Raw genomic sequence first — 25981 nt, 5'->3', positions numbered from 1 at the left:
CTGGCAAATAATATGACTTATACATCATGATCTTTGCTTTGTCAGGTATTTTCCAATTTCTTATTATGTTCGATACACAGTAATAAAATTTTGAACAATTTTCTATTCTCTTCAGAATTTCATCTTTGATGTTTCCTTTCTTGGTCCAGTTATTTCCCAGATACTTGAAAGCATCTGCTTCTTTAATAATTTTCCCAATTATGTTACATCCTTAAGTTTTTCATTTTTCCTGCTGACTGTTTCACACCTGCCTCTATCATTCCCAACTCTAGCATTAAAGTCTTGTTTGATATTACAGTATCTTCCAGTTTAGTCATAAACGATTCCTTGTATTCTGTTTTACACCCTATTTGGGAGGAATAAACCCGGAGTACATCAGGACTATTTCTTTCTGTCATTATCTTAAGTTTAATTTCTGTTGCTTACATTTTCCACATCAAGTACTTTGTTCGTCAGTCCATTAGCTACCATTTTGCTGTGACACCATTTCTTCTTTTGTCTCTTCCTGACCACCACATTTTATATCTTTTCTCCAGAACCTTTCTACCAGTCCCTCTCTTTCTTATCTCACTTATTCCCATTGTCAGTGTGTTCCCTTCTGTCATTATCTTTGTGATTTCTAGGATTCTTGCATTTTTTTTTCTATGGGTACAACAGTAATAGTCCCAGTTCTTACATATTTGTTTGGACACATTGGTACCACATTAATTGTTGTACCTAGCAGATCTGCTCGAAGGCTTTATCACTTTCAATATTGATTTTGATTGAAGGCTCATTTGATTGTTGGAAGCAAATGGGTTATCCAGTACAGGCGTGCAGGCGTATTGTAGCTTCACCAGAGCACCATTGGCTGTCACTTTTTAGGTTTCCTGCAGGGCCTCACAGCTAGCATAGCGATCTTTGAGCACGCACACACAGTCTCCACAGCACTTTGCTCCTATACTTTGCCCCTACTTCGTGCCATTGCTTCTCCCCCACAGTGTAACCTTCACTACTGAAAAATGGTAATCACTATCCTTGTGTGTGAAAGATACTACATTTGCGTCTGTGACAGTATTCTTTATGTCCTGATCACATATTAGGTAGTCCACTTTACTCTACAGATCATGGGTGTACCATCTTTCCTTCTGTATTTCGCAGAAATTTTTAAAAAATTGTATCTACTTTAACATAGTGTGCTTTGGGCTTAAAACACTTACCACAGTGTTTAGCTCATTGACGAAAATCATAATTACCGTTATCAAAACTCCCGACATGTACTTTCTCTGGCGATTTTTGTGTCGTTCCACATATGTTCAGCATTTCCTATATGACCAGATAGTACTTCCTTTTTTGTCTTTTTTCCATTTTTGGGGAACGGGAAAAAGTCACAGGGGCCAGATATGGCAACTATGATTGCTGCAAAACCATTCTGATTGTGTTTTTGCCCAAATACAACCAGGCATTCCACACAGTTTGATAGAAGCATTGTGATGTTGAAGGAACTAATTCTTTGTTAACCAGAATGCAAGCAGTTTTTCTGCATTGCTTTGTGCAATCATGTTATTACTTGATAGCTGGAATGTTGGTTAATTGTGATAACTAGAACAACAAAATCATGCTGAAATATGCGTGTATGTTTACAGCAATAACTACTCACATTGGTTCTCATGTGTTTTACTTTATTCAGTAACAGTGGTAAAACTTTGGTATTGGTTGGTTTTGGGGTCATACCCATTTAGTTTGCAACTTTGATTCCTGTAATAGGAAAAAGAATTTGATGTTTTCACTTGAATAAAATAATTTTGTGGTTGAAAAGATATAGTGATAGGAAGTAGTGTTGTCGGCCTAGAGCCAGCAAGAATTGATAAGTTTCATCCAATTCAGTGTATACCATAAGCTTCTTGGAGGGGATCTGTCAGTACTGCCCTTACTTCCACAAGAAAAATATTCTCATTATCTTTAGTTCCCTTTCATAGATGCGGCTAATGACTATTGCTTCATATAAAGTGGATGTGATTACATTTCACATAGTTAAGGCTTTGGGTATCTTTCTTTTTGTGTATTAAAATACTTGCTGTCAGAGAAGAGGTGCAAGAAGCATTCTGTGAATTTGAAAGTAAATTTATCTTTACTGACCTGACAAGAGTCTTAAGAAGAGTAGGTATTATGTAGAGTCAGTGAATAGATAAAAATATGATTTAAATAAATCAAAATCATCTGTAGTTGGTAAAAAAAAATGTAAATGCCATATGGCGTTGCTGGTTGCCCAAGGAGTGAGTTCAACTGCCTGTTGGAAAGGTTGCACTTCTTCCATGTGCACTGGTCCCTTTCCTTGCAGATATGTGAAGGTTGTGTCTTATATGTATTTATAGAGAGTAGGTGAGTACATAATGGGTGTGTGCATGGTGTAGTGTATGTTGGTGGTGGGTGGTGGTGGTGGTGGTGGTGGTGATGGTGGTGATGACGAAAGGAGGGAGCAGGTGAAACCCAGTGTTGGCACATGGCCTACTCTCCTTGAATAGTATGAAAGGAGCCTCCAAGCTTAACGTCCCCATTTGATGGACAGATAATCATCTACACTGTCACATGCTCTCACTTCATGAGACTGCAGAAAAGTGTGGAATTTAGTCCAAGACATTAGCTCAATGATAGGCAATCAGAAACTATATGTCAACACCTCTCCTCACCTTGGTGACCAAATACTGGCACTGAAAATTTCATCCACCACCAGCGTATCACCGAGTCAGTCACCTCAACTACAGATGCTGGTTGATACAGTCAGTGATCATATTACTACCAAAACTGAGGAGTATACAGAGAAGATAGAAATATTGAATTAGTCATCTGAATTTTATTCATTACAGATGGTCATAATAAAGTTTGTCCTTTCAATTACGCACAAACACCAAAATTACTAATATCAAGAGAGTTGCTTGCACGGTTAAAAATCGGCGAAAATTGCATGACTTAGGAAAGACAACTGGAACTGATTATGTGAAAGAAGTTCATTTTAGCAGCAGTTTAAATAGCTCACTGTAGCAACAAAGTGTTCCCAACAATCCGAAAAAGTTGCTGGTTATTCCTGTAAAGTTGTTTGACAGAAGTAGATAACTGATGGCCTGTTATTTGACAAAAATTTCTTATGGATTTATGGAACATATTTTATGCTTGTGTATATATATATTTTTTTAACCAAAAAATGTCTATATGGATTCCACGAATAGCGATATTACAATACTCAAAACTCAGCTCACTTTCTTCCATGAGATCCAAAAGATGATAGATAACAGTGTCCAGGTTGATGCCATGTGTTCCTTGTGTTCTGGAAGCTATTTATACAGTTCTACCATCTTCATCAAGTGAACTGACAGGGTGTATACGACCCGGGAGATCCGGGAAAAACCCAGGAATTTATTTTTAGTTTAGTTTAGTTTTAGTTTTCAGTTAAATTTTGGTAGTTTTGACTGGTAAGAACCATTACTCTAACAAAGAATATTACTGTATCCCACCACTGCAGAATAATACTTCAACAATAAAACATAAACGAGAGAAAAAAAACAAAAATAAATTGTAAAGGTTGTTTTAGCAGTTACGGGCGGGTTCATGCACATGCGCAGTTGAGTTGTGTTTGAATAGTAGATTCTCCCGCTTCTGGCTACAGGAATGTGGCTGTTGGCTGTGCAAGCAGTCGCAGCAAGCAGCTAAGTGTTACTGGGAAAAGGGGCTGCCAAATTCATATTCTTGAGGGAAAAAGATCTTGTTTCACAAAGCGCCTAGCATCCAGCGCACGTTCGTCTATCGATTATTCATATTATTTTGAAACGCATCCCTGTTGGTTTTTGAACACATTTTAAGTTGATTTCTGAATGAATCGTAAATTGATTTTTGGATGCCCGCATAGTGTACGTGATGTGTCTGTCAGGCGAATCCTTGTCGCATCTAGAAATAAACTTTCTGCAGACAAAGGGGGACGGGGCTATACGAGCTGATCGGAATAAAGCCGAACGGATTAATGCCAATCGCTGTCTGATTATGTGGATGATTGGGTTTGTGAATGATCAGCATTATTATAATTACTAGCAGAATGCATAGATTCGGACTACCAGAGTGGAAATAAATGACTAGCAGGAATAACAGGCAAGAAAGATTACGTATTATCTTCTCGGTGTATCCAAGAAAATTAATTGAAATAAGTTTTGACAATGGTAGGAATAGTTACAGAATTAGTGATGACAAGATTGTTTGTTAGAATGAGGAAGGAGAAGAAACGAGAACATCACACAAATTATGGAAGAATTTGACGATTCCTAATTTATATAAACATTTCTTACTACTACTACTACTTTTCGATCTCATACTTGAAAAACTGGAGCATGTGAATGAAATGTGAAACTATTTCCTAACAGAAAGCTTTTTGCCTGTAGCAGGCCTCATAGGCATTTGATATAGGTACTTAATGAATTATATTCTGTCGTGGTATAAAAATGACAACTTGCGTCAAAACAGTTTCATTTATTTGGTGTGTGTTACAATTGCTGAAATATTATAGAGGCCTATTTTGTTTTATCTAGCACACAGTGACAAAAGGACGTAATCAGATCAAGAAACCACACCAGTCTTGAGTACTATTTGTATTAACAGCTTTTTGAGTATTAGACGACATTTCGATTTTTCATGTAGCAAAACATTTGACAAACATTGATGAGGTAATAGATTGTTTCACAGTAAGGAAAGGAAAGCTGTTCAAGGTTAGAGAGAAAAAAAAAATGCTAGAAGCTAAGGATTGAAGAAATGTGTACTGTATTGCTTGTCTCTTGTCTTTAGTGGTTTTATGCATCCTATATTTAATTTTATGCCACACAAAACAGCAAGTTATTAGCCAGTAGGCAATATAGAGTGCAAATTTTCTGCAGAGTTCTTGTTCTCCCAGGTACAAATAATCCCATCCAGTATAGATTGTGGGTATTTTTAAGAGGGGCAGGATGTCAAACCGGCCGACTGGGAGCAGGAGAGGCACCACAGAACATTTTAATTTCCACTGCCCTGAACATAGTTTGATGGCATCCATCACAAAATATACACGTTTCAATTCCACAGAGCGAAATACAGTGATGTGTGATAGAAGGATGCTATTACAGAGGCGTGGCACTTCACTTTGGCACACTTAAGACCAAATAACATGTCTTACATTTCGTTGAACACATATGTTTTATGTTTCAGACTTTTCAGAAAGATGTGCACTACAAGATGAACATATTTTTGAAAATCCAATTTTTTCCAGTATTGACCCGGTTTGCAAATATCCGGGGATGACGCGCAGAGCAGTCTCAGTTATAGGGGGTAGTCTCTACGTTACCTGTGTTTACATTTAGTCATTTTGTTGTTTCCCCTTCGTTTACTCTCATGTAAAATGATACAAAATGGATATCTGTGGCCGAGAGCTATCAAGAGAATTAAAATACATGCACATATTTACGGAAGGCTAAAATACGTTATTAGTTTCAGATTTTATTTTATGTCCACCTTTCTGACAGTCAAGAATTAATCTCCTTGTAGAACAATGAATTTATTTTTGTCTGTTTGCTGAAGAAATCTGACTTTTATTAACCTTTTACGCAGAGGCAGTTAATGTATTTGAAACGAAATGTTTGTCTTGCTTCTTTTATGACATAATGTATGATCTTTTAATGTTTTACACATACTAACATACGGGCTTGGTAGCCGCGCAAGTGTGGTGTCGCCTGGTATCTGCACACTCTGGCAACTGGTGAAACGAACCTCTTTCTAACAGGTCACAGGAAAATATTGCGAATGGTGGTTTAAAAAGCGTTACTCCCAAAGTCAATATCCTTTTACGTAAGTTAATCTATGTGTGAGAATGTACCATTAATTTCTTAAACCACACAGCGTTAGACTCTCATTTAAAAATCAACTCTTTGTTGACGAGCCATTTAGAAGAATTTTGAACCCTGAAAATCAGACATTTATGTCTGATTTTTTTACTGGCACATTTGTGTAATATATCTTAAAGTGTAACACGCCCAAAAAAGATCAACATTATATGCGAAAGCTTGGCTTCTCCTGCAGCTTATTAACCTTAGAGACCAATATTATAAGTGACAGCTTTGCTTTTCTTGTAGCAGCATTATGTATATTTATTTAAACTATTAACTTTTCCTGTTTCTGTGTTCATGCTGCTTAACAGTGATGTTGTCGTGTGACTAGGGCCTCCTGTCGAGTAGATCGTTCGCCGTGTGCAAGTCTTTCGATTTGACGCCACTTCGGTGACTTGCGCGTCGAAACAGTGATGTTGCTGTTGGCTGACTACATCACATGTCCTATGCTCTGAATATCCAATGTCATCGGCTGCCGAGATCATGTGACATGCTCTATGACTGACTTACAAAAGCGCATCACAATCTCAATTTCAATGATTTGGAAAGTAGCATGCTGTGTTTAGTGGAATTCCAATGTATATTTTCGTAATACAAAAAGACGCAGCGTATATGTTGCTGCACAACAAAGATATTTCCAAAACGCGTCTTTTTCCCTGAGTTTCGTTTTCTAAAGTGCAGGGAAATTCTACGCTTAAACATTCAAAGGATTGGTAAGTTTTGCAATTCCAAGGGAAAATATACTGTCACTTAACACGGAAAAAGTGTGTTTTCACCCAGGAGAAGGTGTATTTTTAACTGGGAAATCTGGAATAGAAGTGTTGTGCATCCTGTTAAAATTCTGAAAGTAGGTGATCTAAGAAAAGTCATGCAACATGTTTTATCCCACATATGTCTTGCGAAATGGTCATGACGGTAAATTCAAAGAAATTTAGGCTCTAATGGAGATCAATCAACTACATTACCGCCATGCTTCTGTCAATCTTGTACCACTGTTGCCAAATTGTCAACTTACATATCCTCTTGGATCTGGGCACAGAACATCTCTCAACCCTGTATCAGTACATTTTAATGTTCTAGTGTGATAGCAGTTCGTAGTTGTATCAAATGACCATTGTCATCAGTGTTTAGCTGTTATTGCAATTTATGTTTGTGTAATCACTGGACTATTCTCACAAAATGCATTCTTTAATATTTTGTGCAATTCTGAAGCAGTTACACAAAGTTTACAACAAAATATTACACATAAATACTGCTTATTTTTGTTTGATTATTTTTTTTATCAGTTGTACAACTGTTAAATTGTGGATGTTCATCAGTAAAAACGTTTTCTCCTCGCCTGTCCTCCAGTTTGATGCACTTTTCTGTGATTCAAGAAGGATGCGTGATTGGGAAGGACATAACAGTGTCACTGTGTGCTCTATTCAACACCCATTGCATTTAGTATTATTGCTCCTACTACCTGCAACATATGTTAGAAGTCATCCCAAGGAACAGCATTAACTTTAAGAAGCAGACTCAACCAAGGTTGCCTGATAATGAGGCAAATTGTTTGTAGCAAACATTTTACCTTCACCCAAAATTTTCTTTGAAAGAAATTGCATGCAATGGTTCTAAACAAAAATGGAGGTGTCAAAATAATATGTAGTTTGGTGATACCTGTGCTGTTTCTGGGACTTTGATGTCTTTCAGACTGTTGTGCATTAGTATTTCATGATGGTAACTGGTGCATGCCAGGTATGTGACAGCTGCTATATATTTTTTCCCCCTGTGTGCTAATCAAGTTTGTTTTTAAGTGTGGTCTTGGAATGCTGTAAAATTATTCATGGACTATTAAGAGATGTTAGTTGTGATGTTTGTAAGCATCATACAAGTAATTACATTTCAAATTTTAAAACATGATATTTAGAGATACAAAAATTAAGAGTATTCACTTGCCAGAAACATAGACTAACCTGTTGAAAATTTAAAATACTGTCTTCTAGAACTAAAGAAACACAATGATACAGCAAAGGAGAAACCAAGTGGAAGATATTATATCAACTGCTCTGCTCTCTCATAATACTTAGTTGCTGTTGAGGTATGAAAATTGCCTCTAGCCTTATTTGTAACCCGTTTTGAGCCAAATGTATTGCAGTGAGACAGTGCGCTTAGTTTTTTTTAAGTTGCTTGTGTGTTATGCACTCCCATACTTCTTTTATTTTTTGTATCTATATTATTTCATGCTTTCATCATCTAATTTTAAACCACACATCCACCTAATGTGACATTTTAATCTGTCATGATACATTTACTACTTAATTCACTAAAGGCAACACATTGATAGTCATATCTGGATGTTGTGTGGCTTACAAGTATCTGTCTTTGTACTTTCTCATCGTTGTCCAGTAAAATGTAGTATGATCCTGTTGTGTTTATGGATAAGAATATACAACCTTCTTTTCAAAATTACTAAAAGCTTAAAATTGATTGGAGGCCAATCACTGTGCTAATGTTTCTGTCACTTTTCATTTACAGCTATTTTCTATATGATAACTGATATATAAACCTTGTACACCCCAGTTTTTATCCAGTTACACTCCACACATCCTTAAGCATTGCAAAAAAATTTTGAGGTCACTTTCTTTGTAGTTAACTTTCTCTCATTACGTTGGAACTATGAAATAGATTTAAAAGTGTTTATAAGGAAACAAGTAGTCCTCAACTTTGTAAGCTTTGATTGGGAACTGTAATAACAGAAGTGGAACGAAAAATTCACTCAGTAATATAATCTTTTCAAACGTGAACCTTTATGTTGGATCGAGCCTTGAAACTCTGATTTCCTAGTCTTAATCTGGCACACAGCTTTGATTATTCAGGAAGGTTCATGGACAGTGTCATCCTTCCTCTGCTTCCCATTTCGCATTCCATATGTTATAATATGACAGCAGCTACAAAATTGTACTTACTAAAGCAAAATACAAGAGAGAAAAGAAACACATTAGAAAGAGACGAACTACACAAATACCTGTAGGAATAGGTGCACTATTATTGGAAAAAATGGAGAATATGTTGTACGATGGTGGTAGCAGGGCTCTTGATAGTTTTTGGCAGAACATGTAAGCATAATTATGGATGTAATCAACCAAAGGAGTAATATTAAATGCATTTACAAGAATAAGTGTAATAGAGCAGAAAGGACAAACGAGAAAAGTGGGGAAAGTCTGAAGTGCGAAGAACAGCAATCTTTAAATATTCTCAAATACAGCATTCTTAAAAATGAAGAACAATACTGTGTACTAAATCTCTTCCAACCAAAAAAAAAAAGTTACTCTAGTTTTTGAACAGTGTAGATGTCTGTACATAAGAAATGGCTAGTATTGAACAGTGCGACACCTTTGAGAGGCTCAATATGTGATTAAATTTGAAAAAACCTCCTAACACTATGTTAGCCTCAGTTTAAAGTGTGCTATTTATTATTTGATTTTTCTTCATATAAAGTTACAGCAGTGCCCTGATGAGTTCTGGAAGTATATAATCACCACCACCACCACCAACAACAACAACAACAACAACACCATACTATATCTGTATTTTCATTTAATACCCTGATTTCACATTCAGGGGTACAGCAGTTCAAATTTGCACCTGGCCATCTAGGTTTCCCATGATCTTCTTAAATCACTCCAGGCAAATGCCATTGATGGCTCCCTTTGGAATAACACAGCCGATAATTCTTAATTCTTTTATATATATATATAATCGCCCCCTCCCCCTCGCGACCTTGAAAATTTCTGAATTTGTGCTCCATCTCCAGTGGCCTCGATGTTGATGGTACATCAATCCCTAGTCTTTGTTCCTGTATTTTTGTGGTAGTAAGACATCAGGGGAAAACTAAGTACATGCTGTATAGCTGAGGCAGGTAGATAGGTACATTAACAAGATCGCAAAAAGAGCTCACCTTTTGGATGACGTCCCTCCTCAAGAAACACACACAACTACACTGACCATTCAGACTTGTGTAATACATTGCGACAGTGTGTGTGAGTGTGTGTGTGTGAGTGTGAGTGAGTGAGAGAGAGAGAGAGAGAGAGAGAGAGAGAGAGAGAGAGAGAGAGAGAGAGAGAGAGAGCAGGCTAGGATATGATTTTATCTGCAACAATTGCAGTTAAAGACTGTATCAGCATGTCCAGGAGCATAATGACTGGACAGTTGGTAGGGTGCTCCAAAGCAAATTATATTGAGGCATGCCTTGAATAAGGGAACAAAAAAATGTCTTTTACAAATATTAACCTAAGTGGAGGTATGACACTTCATGAACCACAAAAAACTTAACAAATAAAAACATACACACACATTTTTGTTAAGACATAATAATAAACAACTCAAAAAATGATGATATTAAATCTCTTTGTACCCATATTTCATACAGTAGGGAAAATTATAGGGGCAGAAAAAGTGTTCTAATAATCTCAAATGATATGATTACTTCTAAGATTTAATAGACTTCTTTCTGCCAAAAGCATCCATATCTGGGAAGGAGGGGCAACTATGTTGTGTTTGTTTACCTTGCAGGAACCTCCTAATGCTGATACATCGCATGATTGAGTTTGTGATACGGGAAGGTCCAATGTTTGAAGCTATGATCATGAATCGAGAAATCAACAATTCCATGTTCAGGTAGGTTACTTTTGTGTTGCAATATAAATTGTTATCCATCTATCATGTAGTCTAACCAAGGCGTTACAAAATTTGTAATTTATTACAGATTCCTGTTTGAAAATCAAAGCCCAGCCCATGTGTATTATCGATGGAAATTATTTTCAATGTTACAAGGAGATTTGCAGCTCAGTTGGAGAACACAGGAATTTCGAATGTTTAAAGGTGAGAACTAGCACCAACAGCATATACTGTTGTTGTTGTGGTCTTCAGTCCTGAAACTGGTTTGATGCAGCTCTCCATGCTAATGCATATACAGTAGAAGGCTAAAATTGTTGTGGATCTAAAGAGCACCTTTTTCCCCCTTCTTGCTGTTTTTGTATTCTGAACAAGGTTTGGCATGGAAAGTAATAGAAAAGGTGATTTTTTTTTAAGTACTTCATTAATGTTTGTTATGAACAAAACATGACAGCTGCTATATAGCACAAGCAGTAACACATGTACATGATTGTATTTTTCTGTAATTGCTTTGCATTAGTTTACAGTTTCCTTACTTACATGTATATATGTCAACAGCAGTATGACTACAGCAATTGGTTTTGGTAGTGCTAATTGCAAAATGTTGTGTGAAAGAGTAACTTCTGCTGAACGGGTTAATATTTTTCAAAGAACTCTGCTATCATGCCACTTTTATTAATCATCCGCTGTATGCTTTAATCCCCATATGTATTCATTAAAAAACTTTTGCACATTACGTGCAATAACAATTTAATTTACTATCACTCATCACAAGTCACTACACATTATTACAATAATGTGTGTGCTACTAGATGATGTAATATTACTACAAATATAAGTTACAGCACCATAAACCATTTTTTCCCAGTAATGTGGAACTTTTATAGAAAAAAATAATGAAATTGTTGGTTTTAGCCGACTTTCTTGCACCATTATAGATATCATTATGAAAGTAGGTACCTCAAGATTCCCTCAAGAGCACAGAAAATGTGTGATAATTTTGTATACTATTAACGTAAAAAAAGTTAGTTGTCAGCAATAAAATGACATCCATAAGTAGTTGTTGCAATAAATAAAATCCCATGTTTACAAGATATTTTCAGGAAAAACATTTTTCTTTTTCAAATTGTGGAAAAAGCCTTGCAGATAAAATAGAATGCTATAAGAAATTTTGCTTTTGTAGAGATGGTCATAACTGTCATATTTGTGTTCTCTTGCACTTCATAGAAATTTCTGATGATGAAATTGTTAAATAAATGCTAAATCAATTGTTGTAAAATGTGACACATCATCATTGTATCACACCGCTTCGGAACTTATTTTGTTTGCAAAAGGTGCAAGGATTCACATTAACTGACTAGGAAACTGGGATGCTCGGGTGTGTACCATAAAACAAGAGCAAATAATTCACATCTTCCAAAAATTTAATGTTTGCAACCCTGTCAAATTCTACATCATTGCACCCATCACTCCACATACGATGCTGGAGACCTTAGAACAGGGGGGGAAAAAAAAAAAAAAAAAAAAAAAAAAAAAAAAAAAAAAAAAAAAGTAAGAGTGAAAAATGTAATTACCTTGACAGTATGAACAGTGAATTTAAAAGCATTGTACTGATTATGTTACTAAATTGTGTATAGCATGTTGAAATTATATACAATTTGTCTAATAAAGGAAAAAGTGTAGTATTGTACTAACATGTACATTTGGCATAAAATCAATAGTATTATATTTAAGATACCATAAATAATTTGTTCACCATATGATTCAGATTAAAGTTAACTGGCAGTGCTTTCACTCGATCGTATTATAATTCATTCTCCTGTTGCATTATATTTCTCTATACTATATTCAATTTAACTTGGGTCATATCAGCTCAATCTGTGTTCAATGAGAGGACTATGATGAAAGTTTGCACTTCTCATGTGCTTGGATGAAAGCTCATCCCTAGTTTCAGCATGGGAGAATGAAACACCTTTCTTATACAACCAGTCCATTATACCTTCAATCACTTTAAAGATAGCAGCTTGTCAACTTATGTGGACTGGTAGCATTACCTATTGCAATAATGAACCTTCCTTCCACTGGGGGTAACCAGTTAATGAAATTATCATTGAAAACAGTGCCTTTTTAATTCAGAGTTGGGAAAAAGTGTGACAACTCTTGCAGTAATGAAAAATCTAATGCATTTCTTGGTATTTATGGTACCAGCATGTGCCATGTCGTCTTGATCAACATGACCTGTAGGTACTTTCAGACCACCTTTCCCCTTGGACCCATGCCAAATGTCTTTTTTGTGAAACCAAAGTCTTATCCACTTAAAATGTAAGCCTGTTGTCCTTCGTACACATTAAATTCATAGTCTGCCCTTTGAAAGCCAACAGTTTGTTTTTGCAAAGATCTAACTGAGATTCCTCATACTCAATGTTGTGAAATAGATCTGCTGTAATTTTACTAGTTTAGAAAATTCCCCTCAATTGTAGCTTTTCTGGTACACTTTGCTGGCCATTTCCGTACTAAAAGTCATGCCAGTGCAGCAGCTTTCCCATTTGTATCCATTGGATGAACGCATACCATTGATCTTCATTATCACTGGTACTGAACTTCAAAGCAAAACAAATTCGCAGAGTTTCTGATAAGCTGGTATCCATCAAGACAGAGTCGTAAGACTTTTTTTCTTTTTTGTGGGTATAGGGGCTTAAAAAATTGTCAGTGCATAATAATGCAAGAATCTAACTTTTGAAAATTATTATTTGTGCAATTGTTGGAAATTGTAAATTTGGTGATAGAAGAGATTTTACCTGTGCTTGTGTGTCCTTTGTTCCTTGTAATTTGTGTGTTCATCATAGTAGTTTCATGTTCATTAGGAGGATCAATATGGAGACCGCCACCTATGAATCCATATACACAGGGCATGCCAGATGAGCTTGTTGAAGGAGAAGAAAAAGAACCAAGAAAGGGAAGCCTTTCCAACACGTGAGTGTTTTATTTTCTGTTAACTTTAAAATGGTTTCTTTCTTTCTTTTTATTTCTTGTTCTGCAAATGTGTTGGGAATTTCATTTCTGTGTGAAGAAAAATAAATGGATTATAGCCATACTACTTCCCATGAAAACAATCCCCATTTCTGAACTACGGTTGTACTGACCTCCTCCCTTGAGCTGGTGTTTATATATTTGAAAACATATCGATGAAGCATTAATTGTGATTATTAAACTAAAAGAAGGATTAAGTAGCTCAAAATTAGAATTTGGTACTCATATAAATGTCACACATAATGGGGAGAAAATACACAAAATATTCATTGTTTAATCTTGGATAATATCAAAAAATATTTCAAATTTTGATTTCAGTCAGAGGGACAGGCTTGAAGATTTACTGCGCAATATGACTCCAGAACGCATGAAGGTTGCAGAAGCCATGGTATTTTGTATTGAACACAGTGAAGCTGCAGAAGAAATATGTGATTGCATAGCAGAATCACTTTCAATATTGCAGACACCTATTCCAAAAAAGGTAAATTTGATTAGCTGCAATTTAAGTAGTTTAGTTCATAAATTTTGAATATATATTGTAGTATTTTCTTGGATGCATATTATGCTTGTGTATTGTCCAGCACTCAACCATCAAAGATAAGTGTACACTCGTGATGTGAAATTCAGATGCTGGTTTCATTAATAAATAAGTCAAGAGATGTTTGGTGCTGCTATTTGTCTGTAAATGAAGAAATTTAATGTTGTGTTTTACAGATTGCTCGCCTGTATTTGATTTCTGATATATTGCACAACTGTGGGGTTAAGATAACCAATGCATCATATTATCGAAAAGGGTGAGTTAATAATAATATTTACACTGATACTAATGTAGTACAGAAACTGTGTGAAGCTAGCGCACTAATGTCATGCTTAGTTAGTATGATATTTTGAAAAATAAGTATCATGAAAAGGTGTTGAGTATGTACATGAGCATCAGTTAAAAACACTGCAACAATGCATTTGCCTTACAATTACGTATTGCACTAGGCTAAGTTTCATGAATTGCCAGTTATGTGATAAAACGTCTTTCCACAGCAGTAGTACGAGACCTCTTGAGTAAGTATTACATGTTACTTGCACTTCTTCTCAGATAGTAAACTTCAATTTGAATACACAAATTCATTTTCTTCCACTTTAAGAAGACTCCTTGGGAAGATTGTTTGAGAACACTCACAAGAGCTTCTTTGGAATGAAGGCATTATTTATGTTGCTGTGGGGGGGGGGGGGGGGGGGGGGAGTGCTTCACTGGCAGAGTTTGAAAGGGGCTGTATTGAGTACCTCCATTATGCTGGCTGGTCAAATCGTGCCTTATACATATTTAGGGGCATTTTAATATAATCTTGGATTGCATGTGAACATGAGGGCAAGCACACTAGTCATCAAGGTTTCAATCAACCATCTCTGATCACCATTAGGTGGTATCACCGCATTGTGCACCAAGAATGTGTGTACCCCCTTCATAACTGCATCTGGCATCCAAGAACACGTAATGGACTTGCTGCAACATTCTGTGTCATCCCACACTGTCGGGCAGAGATGCGCAGCACCAGGGCTAGTGAATTACCATCTCATGCATAGTCTGCCATTAACACCACAACACAAACAGCTCTGTTTGAGTGGTGGCTTGACCAGAACCACGGACTGCTGATGGACGGCATTGCAATGCATTCAGCGATGAATTGCGGTTATACACTATCGTGAATGAACACTGTCGATGAGTAAGGCATCAATCTGGGAAGAGATTCCTTTCTTCCAATGCTTTGGTGAGACACAGCAGTGTTCCTCCTGGTGTCATGGTGTGGAGAACCATTGGATATGACTTCAGGTCATGGCTGATAGTGATGGAGGGAATTCTGACAGTTCAGCGACATGTCACGGATGTCATGTGTCCTCCTGTGTTATCTTTTATGTGACAGTATTGTGGTGCCATTTTTCAACAGGACACTGCTTGTCCATACACAGCACATGGCTCTATGAACTTTCCAAGTGATACTGAGGTAATCCATGTCCAGCAAAAGCTTCAGAACTGTCCTCAATAGGACACGTGTAAGATGAATAAAATTGTAGAGAACAGAGAGAGGTGGTGCAGTGGTTAGCACACTGGATTCACATTCGGGAGGACTATGGTTCAAACTCATATTCGGCCATCCTGTTTTAGGTTTTCCTTGATTTCCCTAAATCGCTTCAGGCGAGTGTCATGGTGGTTCCTTTGAAAGGGCACAGTCAATTTCCTTCCCCATCTTTCTCGAATGGGACCTTGCTGTTTGGTCCTCTCCACCCAAATCAGCCAACCAACCAACTTGTAGGCTTGATTCTGTTAAGAAAATCTCGTATATTCTTCTAGTATTGTGTACAAATGTAAACCCACAGACTCATACTAAGGTTGGTCTTCACCCATTACAATATTCCCTAGCAATAAACAAAACCCAGAGGACTTGATTAAAGGCGGAGATTTCATTTTGCAGTTCATGTCAATTTCAGAGACCTGTGTGATGAGTCAGTGCAATGTACAGTTATGGGCCAGAAAGCCATGGACAAAAATGCAATTTTTCATGGCTTGTGTCTCCAGTTCCATTGATCACAAGAGATAAGAAGTCAAGTGTTTTGGATAGCCATTGGTCTAGCAACCATTTGTATACTTATTGGAAGAACAGTCATACTGTACAAATCCTACATTATAAGGGCAAAATTTAAACATTACGTGTATCCTCCAGCCCAGACAAAGTGAGCAAATCAGTTGGTTCTTTCGCACTACATGAGTGGTCCGTGAGAAAGCTCTAAAGAAACAATTTTTTTCAGTGTATGAAAAGTATCATCTGTGGGAATGGCCACTTCTGTAATTTCATTGTATAGCAAACCATACAATTTTTTTACCATACATTCTTAAGATGATATGCTCATGGAAGATTAAAACTTTTTTTATAAATCATTATCCATTACTGAGATACAGAGGTTCAAAGTTGCCATACCTACGCACAAAATATCCATTCTGATGTGTAAATGTAGTTTTAACTGATACAGTGAACACACAACAATGGTTCTAGGGTCATCAAAGGCTTCTGAGGTCATCAAACGACATTTTCGTCAGCATTTTTTCACCAATAAAACTTTATGATGCACTGTCTCTGTGTAGTGTGTAACTTACAACCATACAAATATGCAGCGACAGAAAACGGCCTAAAAAATATCTTAACAGGCCCAAAAAGGACTTAGAATGACTGGCAAAAATTATGTAAAACTGGAAAGACTGAAAATTCAGTAAAATATTCATAACATTTCCACTATTTTAACATATAAAGCAGGCTTTTCTGGTGTATTGCGATCAGTGAGGAGAGTATCTGGAAAAAAAGTGAAGTGAATGATTTTGTGTAAATTTTATATTTTGCATACTCACTTGTTCTTTGTGTGTGTCAAAGTATATACGAGAGGCATTCAATAAGTAATGCAACAAATTTTTTCTGTAAGCATGTTGGTTTTATTCAAGATTAAAATACACTATATTGTTCCTCACTCTTGTTGCTACAAAACCCTGTCTTTCAACAAAATCTCCAGTCAGTGTGAAAGCCTTACGCTGCCTTACTGGGAGTGCCTGTATGCCTGCATGGTACCACTCTAGTGTTCAACATCAGAGCCAATGTCTTTCTGCAGCAATAGGCTCTCCATCATCTACATACTGCTTCCTGTGGGGTACATTCTTCATCGGGCCAAAGAGATGGAAGGCGGAAAAGGTGAATTCCAAGCTGTATGGTGGATGAGAAAGAGTAGTCCAGTGAAGTTCTGTGACTCCTCTCGGGTGTGCAGGCTTGTTTAAGGCCTTGCTTTGTCTTGGAGAAAGAGAAGTTCATTGGCATTTTTGTGGAAACCAACCTGCAGATTTCCTGTGGATACCACAATACATTTCAGAATTGATCATTGCACAGTGGAGGAGGTTATCGAGCAGAATAATAGCTTCAGAATCTCGGAAGACCATTACTGCGGATGCGGCTTTTAACTTTTTCTTTGGGGGAGAGATAGTGTGGTGCCACTTCATGGATTGCCATTTTGTTTCCAGTTCAAAGTGATGAATACATGTTTCATTGCCTGTATGGTCTTCTGTTTGGCGGCGAGGAACCCATTGGGCACACACTTTAGAGTACCGCAAAGCACGTTTCAACTTTGCAGGAGTCCCAGCTGTGTGCGGCCAGCTGGTACTTAAGAGATCGGACAGGTTTGTATGGGGTTGCTGCAATGTTGACAGACACCTTGCCTAATGACTCACCGTGCTTTTGTTCACTACCAGGTCTCCAAAGACATTGTACAAGCACCTATTAATATTTGAAATGTTCTGGTTTTCCATCAAAAGACTGTTCTCTTGCCTGAAACATACCTCCGTTACAGATACCATCTTGTAGGCTACATTATAGCACTTCCATTTATTGGAACCTTATGAAACTGTAGGGACTGAAACGAGAATATTTCATGGTGTCTCACAACAAATTCCTCATTTCTTCAATTGAAATTGGCTGAGAAAAAAAGAGTTGCATTTTTTATTGAATGCTCGTCGTCGTATGCAAAAGAACATGCTCATCTTCTAGCAGCTTTTTACTGTAGATCATTTTTTGTTGCGAAGACTGAGGAAGGTTTTTTGAATAAATTTTCATTATTTGTATTAACGTTTAATTTTCTTGCTAAATTTCGTTATTTGATGTAATTTGTATTATATGTACTTGCTTATTTGAATTTTAATTCAGATTGGAAAGCAGGCTGCTTCAGATCTTTCAAGATGTTCATGCAGCATATGTTAACTTGGACAGTAGACTGAAAGCCGAAGGATTTAAAGTTCGTGTCATGCAGATGTTCAGAGCTTGGGAAGAATGGGCTGTGTATCCTAAGGACTTTCTCATTAGATTACAGAATGTTTTCCTTGGAATTTCAAACACAGTAAGTGCCCTATATTTGTGATCTACTTATCTTCTTCTTCTTTTTTGTTTTTGTTTATTTTTTTATTATTTTATTCGTTTTATTTTTATTTTTTATTTTTTTAAAGGCAGCGTAGCAAATATGTGTTTGGCATAATTGGTTTGTTCTGAAAGTATCACCTGGCTATGTGCTTGTGTAAATTTAATTGTCAAGTGATATACTGTCATGACACACACAGTATTTCTGTTGAGAAAATTATTGACCTTAGTCAGTTAATACACACAAACATTCCAAATATTCTTTTGTAGTTTTTGCTTGATAAGAATCAAGCGTGTTAAATTTTACAAAAGATGGCAACTATTATGTCATTTGTCCATGTCAGATCAGAATTTTATTTTCATCCACACTGTATGCTGATGAAATAAGTGCTGTAGAGACAGGCTCTAAAAAGCTACAATATTTTATTTAGGTCCACATAACATATTATATTGAAGGAACAGCATTTATTTAACAAAAACAATGATAGTGAAACAGAAATAATATGAGGGTAAGTCTATTATTATCCTCAAAGTAGTTATAAAATACTTTTGTAAACAAGTAGGAAACTTACAAGAACATCATTTTTCAATGTAGTCTCCTTGCTTTTCAATGCACTTGGTCCATCATTGTACGAGTTTCCTGATACCCTCCTGAAAGAAGGTTCGCGGTTGAGCTTGTGAGCCAGGAATGCACCGCTTCTTTCACTGCTTCGTCCGAGGCAAATCGACGGCCTCTTAATGCCTGTTTGAGTGGACCAAACAAGTGATAGTCAGAAGGGGCAAGATCAGGACTATATGGAGGATGATCCAGTACTTCAAATTTGAGTTTCTGGAGCATTTCAGCAGTGTGGGCAGCAGTATGCAGACGGGCATTGTTGTGCATCAACACAACACCTTTTGGTAGCAATCCTCGGTGTTTGCTTCGAATTGCAGACTGTAGCCTGGCAGTAAGCATCACACTATAACATACACTGTTTATTGTTGTGCCCCTTTCCCTAAAATGTTCAAGTACTGGACCTTGTGCCTCCCAAAATCCGTAACCATCAGTTTTCCTGTGGATGTTTGGATCTCAAACTATTTCTTGCACTGTGAATTTGGACGTCTCCATTCCATACTTTGCCGTTTACTCGGTGTCTCGTCACATGTAGCATGTGAAAATCGCTGGATTTGGACAGGTTACTCCTGTAACTGAAATATCAGATCTGAAGATGGTTCTGAATGAACCGAAACCGGTCATATAAATAAAAAAATTTGCAATCAAGATGGTTTTTAAGTAACATTACAAAATCACTGATTGCTGTTATCCCATAAGACATTATGTCTGTTTTTGCAAAGTAAAATTGGAAGGCGGTGGTGTTGCGGCTTGGTCACGTTTTTCATGGAGGTGGCTTGCATCCCGTGTTGCTTTGTGTGACACTATCACAGCACAGGCCTACTTTGATGTTTTAAGCACCTTCTTGCTTCCCACTGTTGAAGAGCAATTTGGGGATGGCAATTGCATCTTTCAACACAATCGAGCACGGCCTGTGGCGGAGTGGTTACACTACAATAACATCCCTGTAATGGACTGGCCTGCACAGCGTCCTGATCTGAATCCTATAGAACACCTTTGGGATGTTTTGGAACACAGACTTTGTGCCAGACCTCACCGACTGACATCAGTGCTGCTCTTCAGTGCAGCAATTGGCGAAGAACAGGCTGCCATTCCCCAAGAAACCTTCTAGCAGTTGATGAACAGTGGAAGCTGTCATCAAGGCTAAGAGTGGGCCGACACGATATTGAATTCCAGAATTACTGATGGAGGGCGCCATGAACTTGTAAGTCGTTTTCAGCCAGGTGTCCGGACACTTTTTGTCACATAGTGTATATCTGAGAGAAGTATTGGTGACAATATGTTAACATAAATCTTCCTGGCAGATTAAAACTGTGTGCTGTTCACACTTACACTCTGTCATTATGTTTCGTATCAGTGCACACTCCATTGCAGAGTGAAAATTTCACTCTAGTATTTTATTATATTCAGGGAAGAACAAGATAACTAAGCCTAGCAGATGATGATGTCATAACTATCTAAGTGTGTATAAAAACAAGTATTTCATAGCATAAGCAACATTCTTGGATACATGTGTAAAATGGAGATAAAGATCCAAGAGGATACATGTGTAAAATGGAGATAGAGATCCAAGAGGTGATGGGCTGATGATTTTATGCTATCCAGTTACATTAATGTGACCACTTGTCAAAAGCCTGAATAACCACCTTTTGGAGCATATACTGCTGTGAGACATGCAGGAAGGGAGTCAGTGTGGCCCTGGAAGATACTGACAGGGATGCTGGCTGACTCCAAGTGCTGTGTCCAGCTGCGTTAGGTTTCTCAGTTGAGGGTACATGGCGCGAACAGCCCAATCAATATCTGAGGAGTTTGGTGATCAGTAGGTTACGGTAAACTCATCCTGGTGCTCTTCAAACCATGCACGTACACTGAAAGCTATGAGACTCATTGCATTATCCTGCTGGTAGATACCATCATGCCAACGAAAAACAAATTGCATGTGGGGGAGGGGTGGGGGGCTGATCCCCAAGGTTAGATGCCAATTTGTGTTAATCAATTGTGCTTCCAGAATTCTGATATTACCCAGGGAATTACACACAAATGTTCTCCAGACCAGAATGCCTCCTCTTACACCCAGGCCCCTTCTGGCAAGTATTGCAGAGTGCTTGCTTTCAGATGTTTCACCCCGATAAAGCATAAATGTGATTCGTCTAAAAACGCCAACTTTTCCCAACTTAGTGGACCTCCATTTGAGTGTTGGCATACGAATTCCAACCTTCGTTGCAGTCTCCATGGGTGAATGATCCAAGCACCCTCTTTGAAGGCCTATACACAGCATTGTTTGCTGAAAGGCCATTGAGGAGAGACTGTTTGTAGCTCCTTGTTTCATCTGGACGGTCAGTTGCTCAACACTTGCACCTCTATTCTCCTGCACACATCTCTGCAGCTGCTGTTCACCCCTGTCGTCTATGGTTCATGGTGCATCACAGTTCGTTTTCTACTTTAACCGTGACAGCAAGCAAACAATTTAGAAACTTAGCCATTTTGGAAGTGCTTCCACCCTTGGCCTGAAAGACAATGATCATGCCTTTTTGGAAGTTAGCTAAATCACTCAATTTCCACTTTACAACAACGACTACACTTTCTTCTGTGTTCCCCTGATATGTTCTATATGCCCTTCACTGCTAGTGGTGCCAGGTGCCATCTGTGAGTGGTTATTGCATGTTGATGTTCAACATAAGCGGTAATCACATTAATGTCATTGGACCCTGTATTTACCTCATATGCTTCAAAAATATTTGCTTTCACCACTATTTTGCACCATTTTTTTCATCCTTGTGTTGACATAGTTTCACTTTGAATGGTTACTATTGATTTACTTTCAGTACATAACCAAATGCAATGGAAGTTGAATCCCATTATACTTAGTACTAGCGTACTATGTTGTTTTTGTAACAGCGCATTATGTGATTTGTTTTCCCATCATCTACTGCATGAATTATCTAGTCTTTTTTCCGCACTCAGTTTTCTTGAAAGCTGAGATATATGTATGTATTGTTGCTGGCCTTTGTTTCATTTTCTGGTAAATAGCATTTTTTTTATTTAATGGTGTGTCAACATTCTGTGGTTAACTAATGTCTGATATTTTTGCAGTCTGAACGGGGCGAGAGTGATATGGATGATGATATGGACAATGCAAGGGAAGCTGATATTGATGGGCAACCTATGTCCGGTGGTGAAGGTGAAGTGGAGGACTTAGATGGTGTACCTCTTGATGGTGCAGCATTACTAAAAGCCATGAAACATAGGCCACCACCAATTGAAGAGGACATTGATGGAGTTCCGAGTACGATTTTTCATCTTAAAAAATTAAAATTTTTTAATGTGGTTACCTTAGAAGTAAAATGTCCGTTTATCTTGAAATTTCAAAACTGATTTTTCTTGTGATGAAAAAGAGGTTTGAGGGAAGGAACAGGGAGCCCAAAAAGATATTCATTGCTGGCTTAAAAAAAAATCTTTTAATTTGGCTCTTTGCTGGTGGTCTGCATCTTTGTTCAAAGATGTATATGATTGATACCAGATGTACTTCTTCCTTCCTAGGTACATCATCCCTCCTCTTTTTGCAGTGTTTTATTCTTCCGTTTTATTGAGTGAAGTCTCATCCGTTTCATACAGAGTTTCTTACTGCTTTTTAGATGACGTAAACTTTAAGTGAAGAAATATTTGGAAATTCCCAGGGTGCTTCAGATATTCCACTCACACATCCGTAAGTCAATCAGCACAAACAAAAACAAAACTGTCTGTTTTCAGAATATGTCTCTTTTTTTCTTTTGATCATACAATGCAGCCTTTAACAGCTGTTATTTTCATTGTTACTGTTTTTAATTATATGACCACTGGGCCTAATGTTAACTGAATACAAAAAAAGAAATGTGTAGAACTATAGTAGACATGAAAAAGAAGAATGACAAAAACAATAGGAACACAAAATCCATAACAATCAATAAACGGAGAAAGAAACTGAAAACACAATTATTTTTAAATCAAAGTTTATCAGTATATTATTGTTTGTGATCAAACGATAATTTACAAAACTAAAAAGTCCATTTTACAAAATTAATATTGAAAAATTGAAGTCAGATGCAGCAAACAAATTTCACACTAAAAATCTTTAAAAGTATAGACTGCACACTAAATGACAGATTAAAAAGAGCACTTGGACAGCAAATTGAATGCATCACTGCTCCTGTGACAACTGTTGACAGGATGTTGCTATGCAAAGTGTGGAACAAACTTGATTACCACCTGGACACATATCATGTGAAAAGAGGGCCACTTATGGAACATTTCTAGTATGCAAAATTGCAGTTTTGGCAAGTTTACAGCTGGGTGCATAAATAAAATTAAAATATTAAAAAGCAGCTTGCAAAGTGTATTTTTCTTGCAAACTACTGCAATTTAGTGTAAAGCTACTGCAAAAATGGCCACCACAAGAAACTTCCCAAATTAAGATTATTTAACACTGAAGGTTGCATAGATAGTAAAATACATTGTAATGATAATCCGCCAGAGATGCTTTTTTATTTGTTGCTATTGGTTTTGAGCATGACTCATTTTCAAGCTGGACACAATACTATAGTACATAAATGCTATTTTTCAGAGTAACATACACAGTGTCATTGCGTACCACTTGAAAATGAGCCTTACTTGAAACCAGTAACAATAAATTTAAAAAAAAAAGGTATAAAATAGCAACTCTAGTGTACTATCATTACAATGCATTTTTTACTATTTATAGCTGCAGAACAGCATACCAGAGAAATATTCAGAACAAAGACAACAGCAAACATAAATAACAAAATAAGCTAGTGGTCTATCTTCTCATCTTGGCTGAAACAGGATGATGGTCTTTTTTGCAATCCAATTAAACTTAACACCATCTAGTCTGATATAAGAAGAACATACACAATAGAGGTGCAACATGCATAATGATGAAATTCAGGAAGATATCTGCATATGGAGATGATATTGCAATTGTCGCAAGAGTTACAAAAACTCTTAAAGAAATGTATCAAATAATGGAAACAGAAGGTGCAGATATTGGACTCACTATAAATGAAAGAAGACAAAATATATGATAATGTCGAATTCTAAGGCCATATGAACACCACGTGTTCATAAAGTCTCTAGCTAAAGATTTTGAGGTCAGCTGCTTAAATTATTGAGGTGACCTTTTAGCCAATGGTATTAACATGAAACACTGTATTAAAGAAGGGTGGGTCCAAATAGGAATAAAGCCTGTGTGGTGAACTAACAGGTGTTTAAGAATTCTCTAATTACAAGAACAACAGAATTAAAATACATTTTTTCCTTGTATCACTAGTTGCTATGTTTGAGTAAAAAAATGTGAACAGTGACAGAAACTGACATAAACAACCTAAGAGTATTTTAATGAAAGATCTATGGTCATTTGGGTGAGCAGAGGATTGGAGAATAAGATATAATCATTAAATACAGAAAATTATACAATAGAAAGATTAATGAAGAGTGTATTCTACCAGAAGGAAAGGCCATCCAACAGCAAGATGGATTGACATTGTGGTGGCTGACCTTACCAAAATGGAAATCCAGAAATGGCCCGGGGGTAGGGGGAGAGGTGACTGCCCCTACACACACACACACACACACACACACACACACACACACACACACACACACACACGTGTGTGTGGAGGTAGGTTGTGACAGATCGTTGAGTAGGACCAGGAGAGGATATAAAGCTGAAGAAGAGTAAAGTAAAAATGGTCATTAATGTCTGCAAAACCATTTTATGTTAACTGGTGCAGTGTCATACGATTGTTACCATTAGGGGTTTGTGTCTTCCAGGCTGACAGTGCTGCAGATCAGACAGCAGACGGTATTAAATACTGGTTTGATGAACCTGGGTTTTAAGTAACTCATTTTGTGGCCTTTACCATCATAGATATTAAGAATAATTAGGGAATGGAATTTGTAGCTTATATTTTTTTTATGAAATTAGTGTCTATTTTTAGCCAGATTTGCATCTATTTGAGCCAAATTAACATATATTTTTTGGCAAAAATTAGACCAACAAAATAATCTGATTTTTCACTGTTACATCAAATTCTTGGCAAATGTCTCATTTAATACTACTGTACAGCTAATGTGTTTGAGGAATGAAAGAAAACTGGTATTTTACAACAGAATTTTTAAAATGTGTGTTTTTATTGCTTATAGAGTACAAATTTCAGCAGTAATACAATTACGGTTACGCCAAATTCTGTTCTTCAAAAGACAGGAGGGTACAAATTTCTGCACTACTTTCTTTTAGATTACATCCAGGTTACAACGGTATTATAATGAGACACAATTCACTCACTATTAACTTTGTTTGTGGGTGTCCACAATAAAGCCAAACAATGTTTGGCAAACATTTCATACTCACTTTCGGTCCACATGACGCTAAAAGCATTGATCACATCAACTCTATCACTTTCCTTCAGCTCCTTCCCAACAAGTACTTTGAAACATGCATACCCACCAGACACAGTGTGTGTTGCTACTGTTGTGGAACTCACAAGTGTCTCAATTTGAGGATCTTTAGCACTATTCAGAATGATATTTCTTGGATAAAATGCCCTTGCCAAAGCCTCAAATTCCTTAGGATCCCTGCTTCTGAATGCTGCAAGCTTGCTTTTGGCAGCATTGGCTGCCTTAAAAAAGATGTCCTTACAAGCAGCTTGCTCCAAAGCAGTTTGCAGCGCATTTTTTGTCGAATCAGAGTATTGTCCTTCTGCAGACTTTAAATCCAGATTGTTTAATTTAGGATACAGCATGTGACATATGGGATATTTTGACTGCTTGAGTAATATTAACAGATCCATAAGTGGCTTGGTATGATCCTTAAC

General features: G+C 37.0%; 1 protein-coding gene across 1 annotated transcript in view; it reads left to right on the top strand.

Annotated features, from left to right (window-relative positions):
* LOC126345604 (U2 snRNP-associated SURP motif-containing protein) overlaps nt 1-25981 on the top strand; it is a 146999-nt gene that overhangs the window by 89140 nt on the left and 31878 nt on the right. Inside the window, exons 11-17 of the mRNA XM_050002114.1 lie at nt 10431-10535; nt 10624-10739; nt 13397-13505; nt 13881-14043; nt 14277-14356; nt 18293-18482; nt 22206-22398. Coding sequence (XP_049858071.1) covers nt 10431-10535; nt 10624-10739; nt 13397-13505; nt 13881-14043; nt 14277-14356; nt 18293-18482; nt 22206-22398 — 956 coding nt within the window. The remainder of the gene's footprint in view (nt 1-10430; nt 10536-10623; nt 10740-13396; nt 13506-13880; nt 14044-14276; nt 14357-18292; nt 18483-22205; nt 22399-25981) is intronic.

The sequence above is a fragment of the Schistocerca gregaria genome, chromosome 1 (assembly GCF_023897955.1).
Source record: "Schistocerca gregaria isolate iqSchGreg1 chromosome 1, iqSchGreg1.2, whole genome shotgun sequence".
Lineage (NCBI taxonomy): Eukaryota > Metazoa > Arthropoda > Insecta > Orthoptera > Acrididae > Schistocerca > Schistocerca gregaria.
This window is presented reverse-complemented; position numbering and strand designations above follow the sequence as displayed.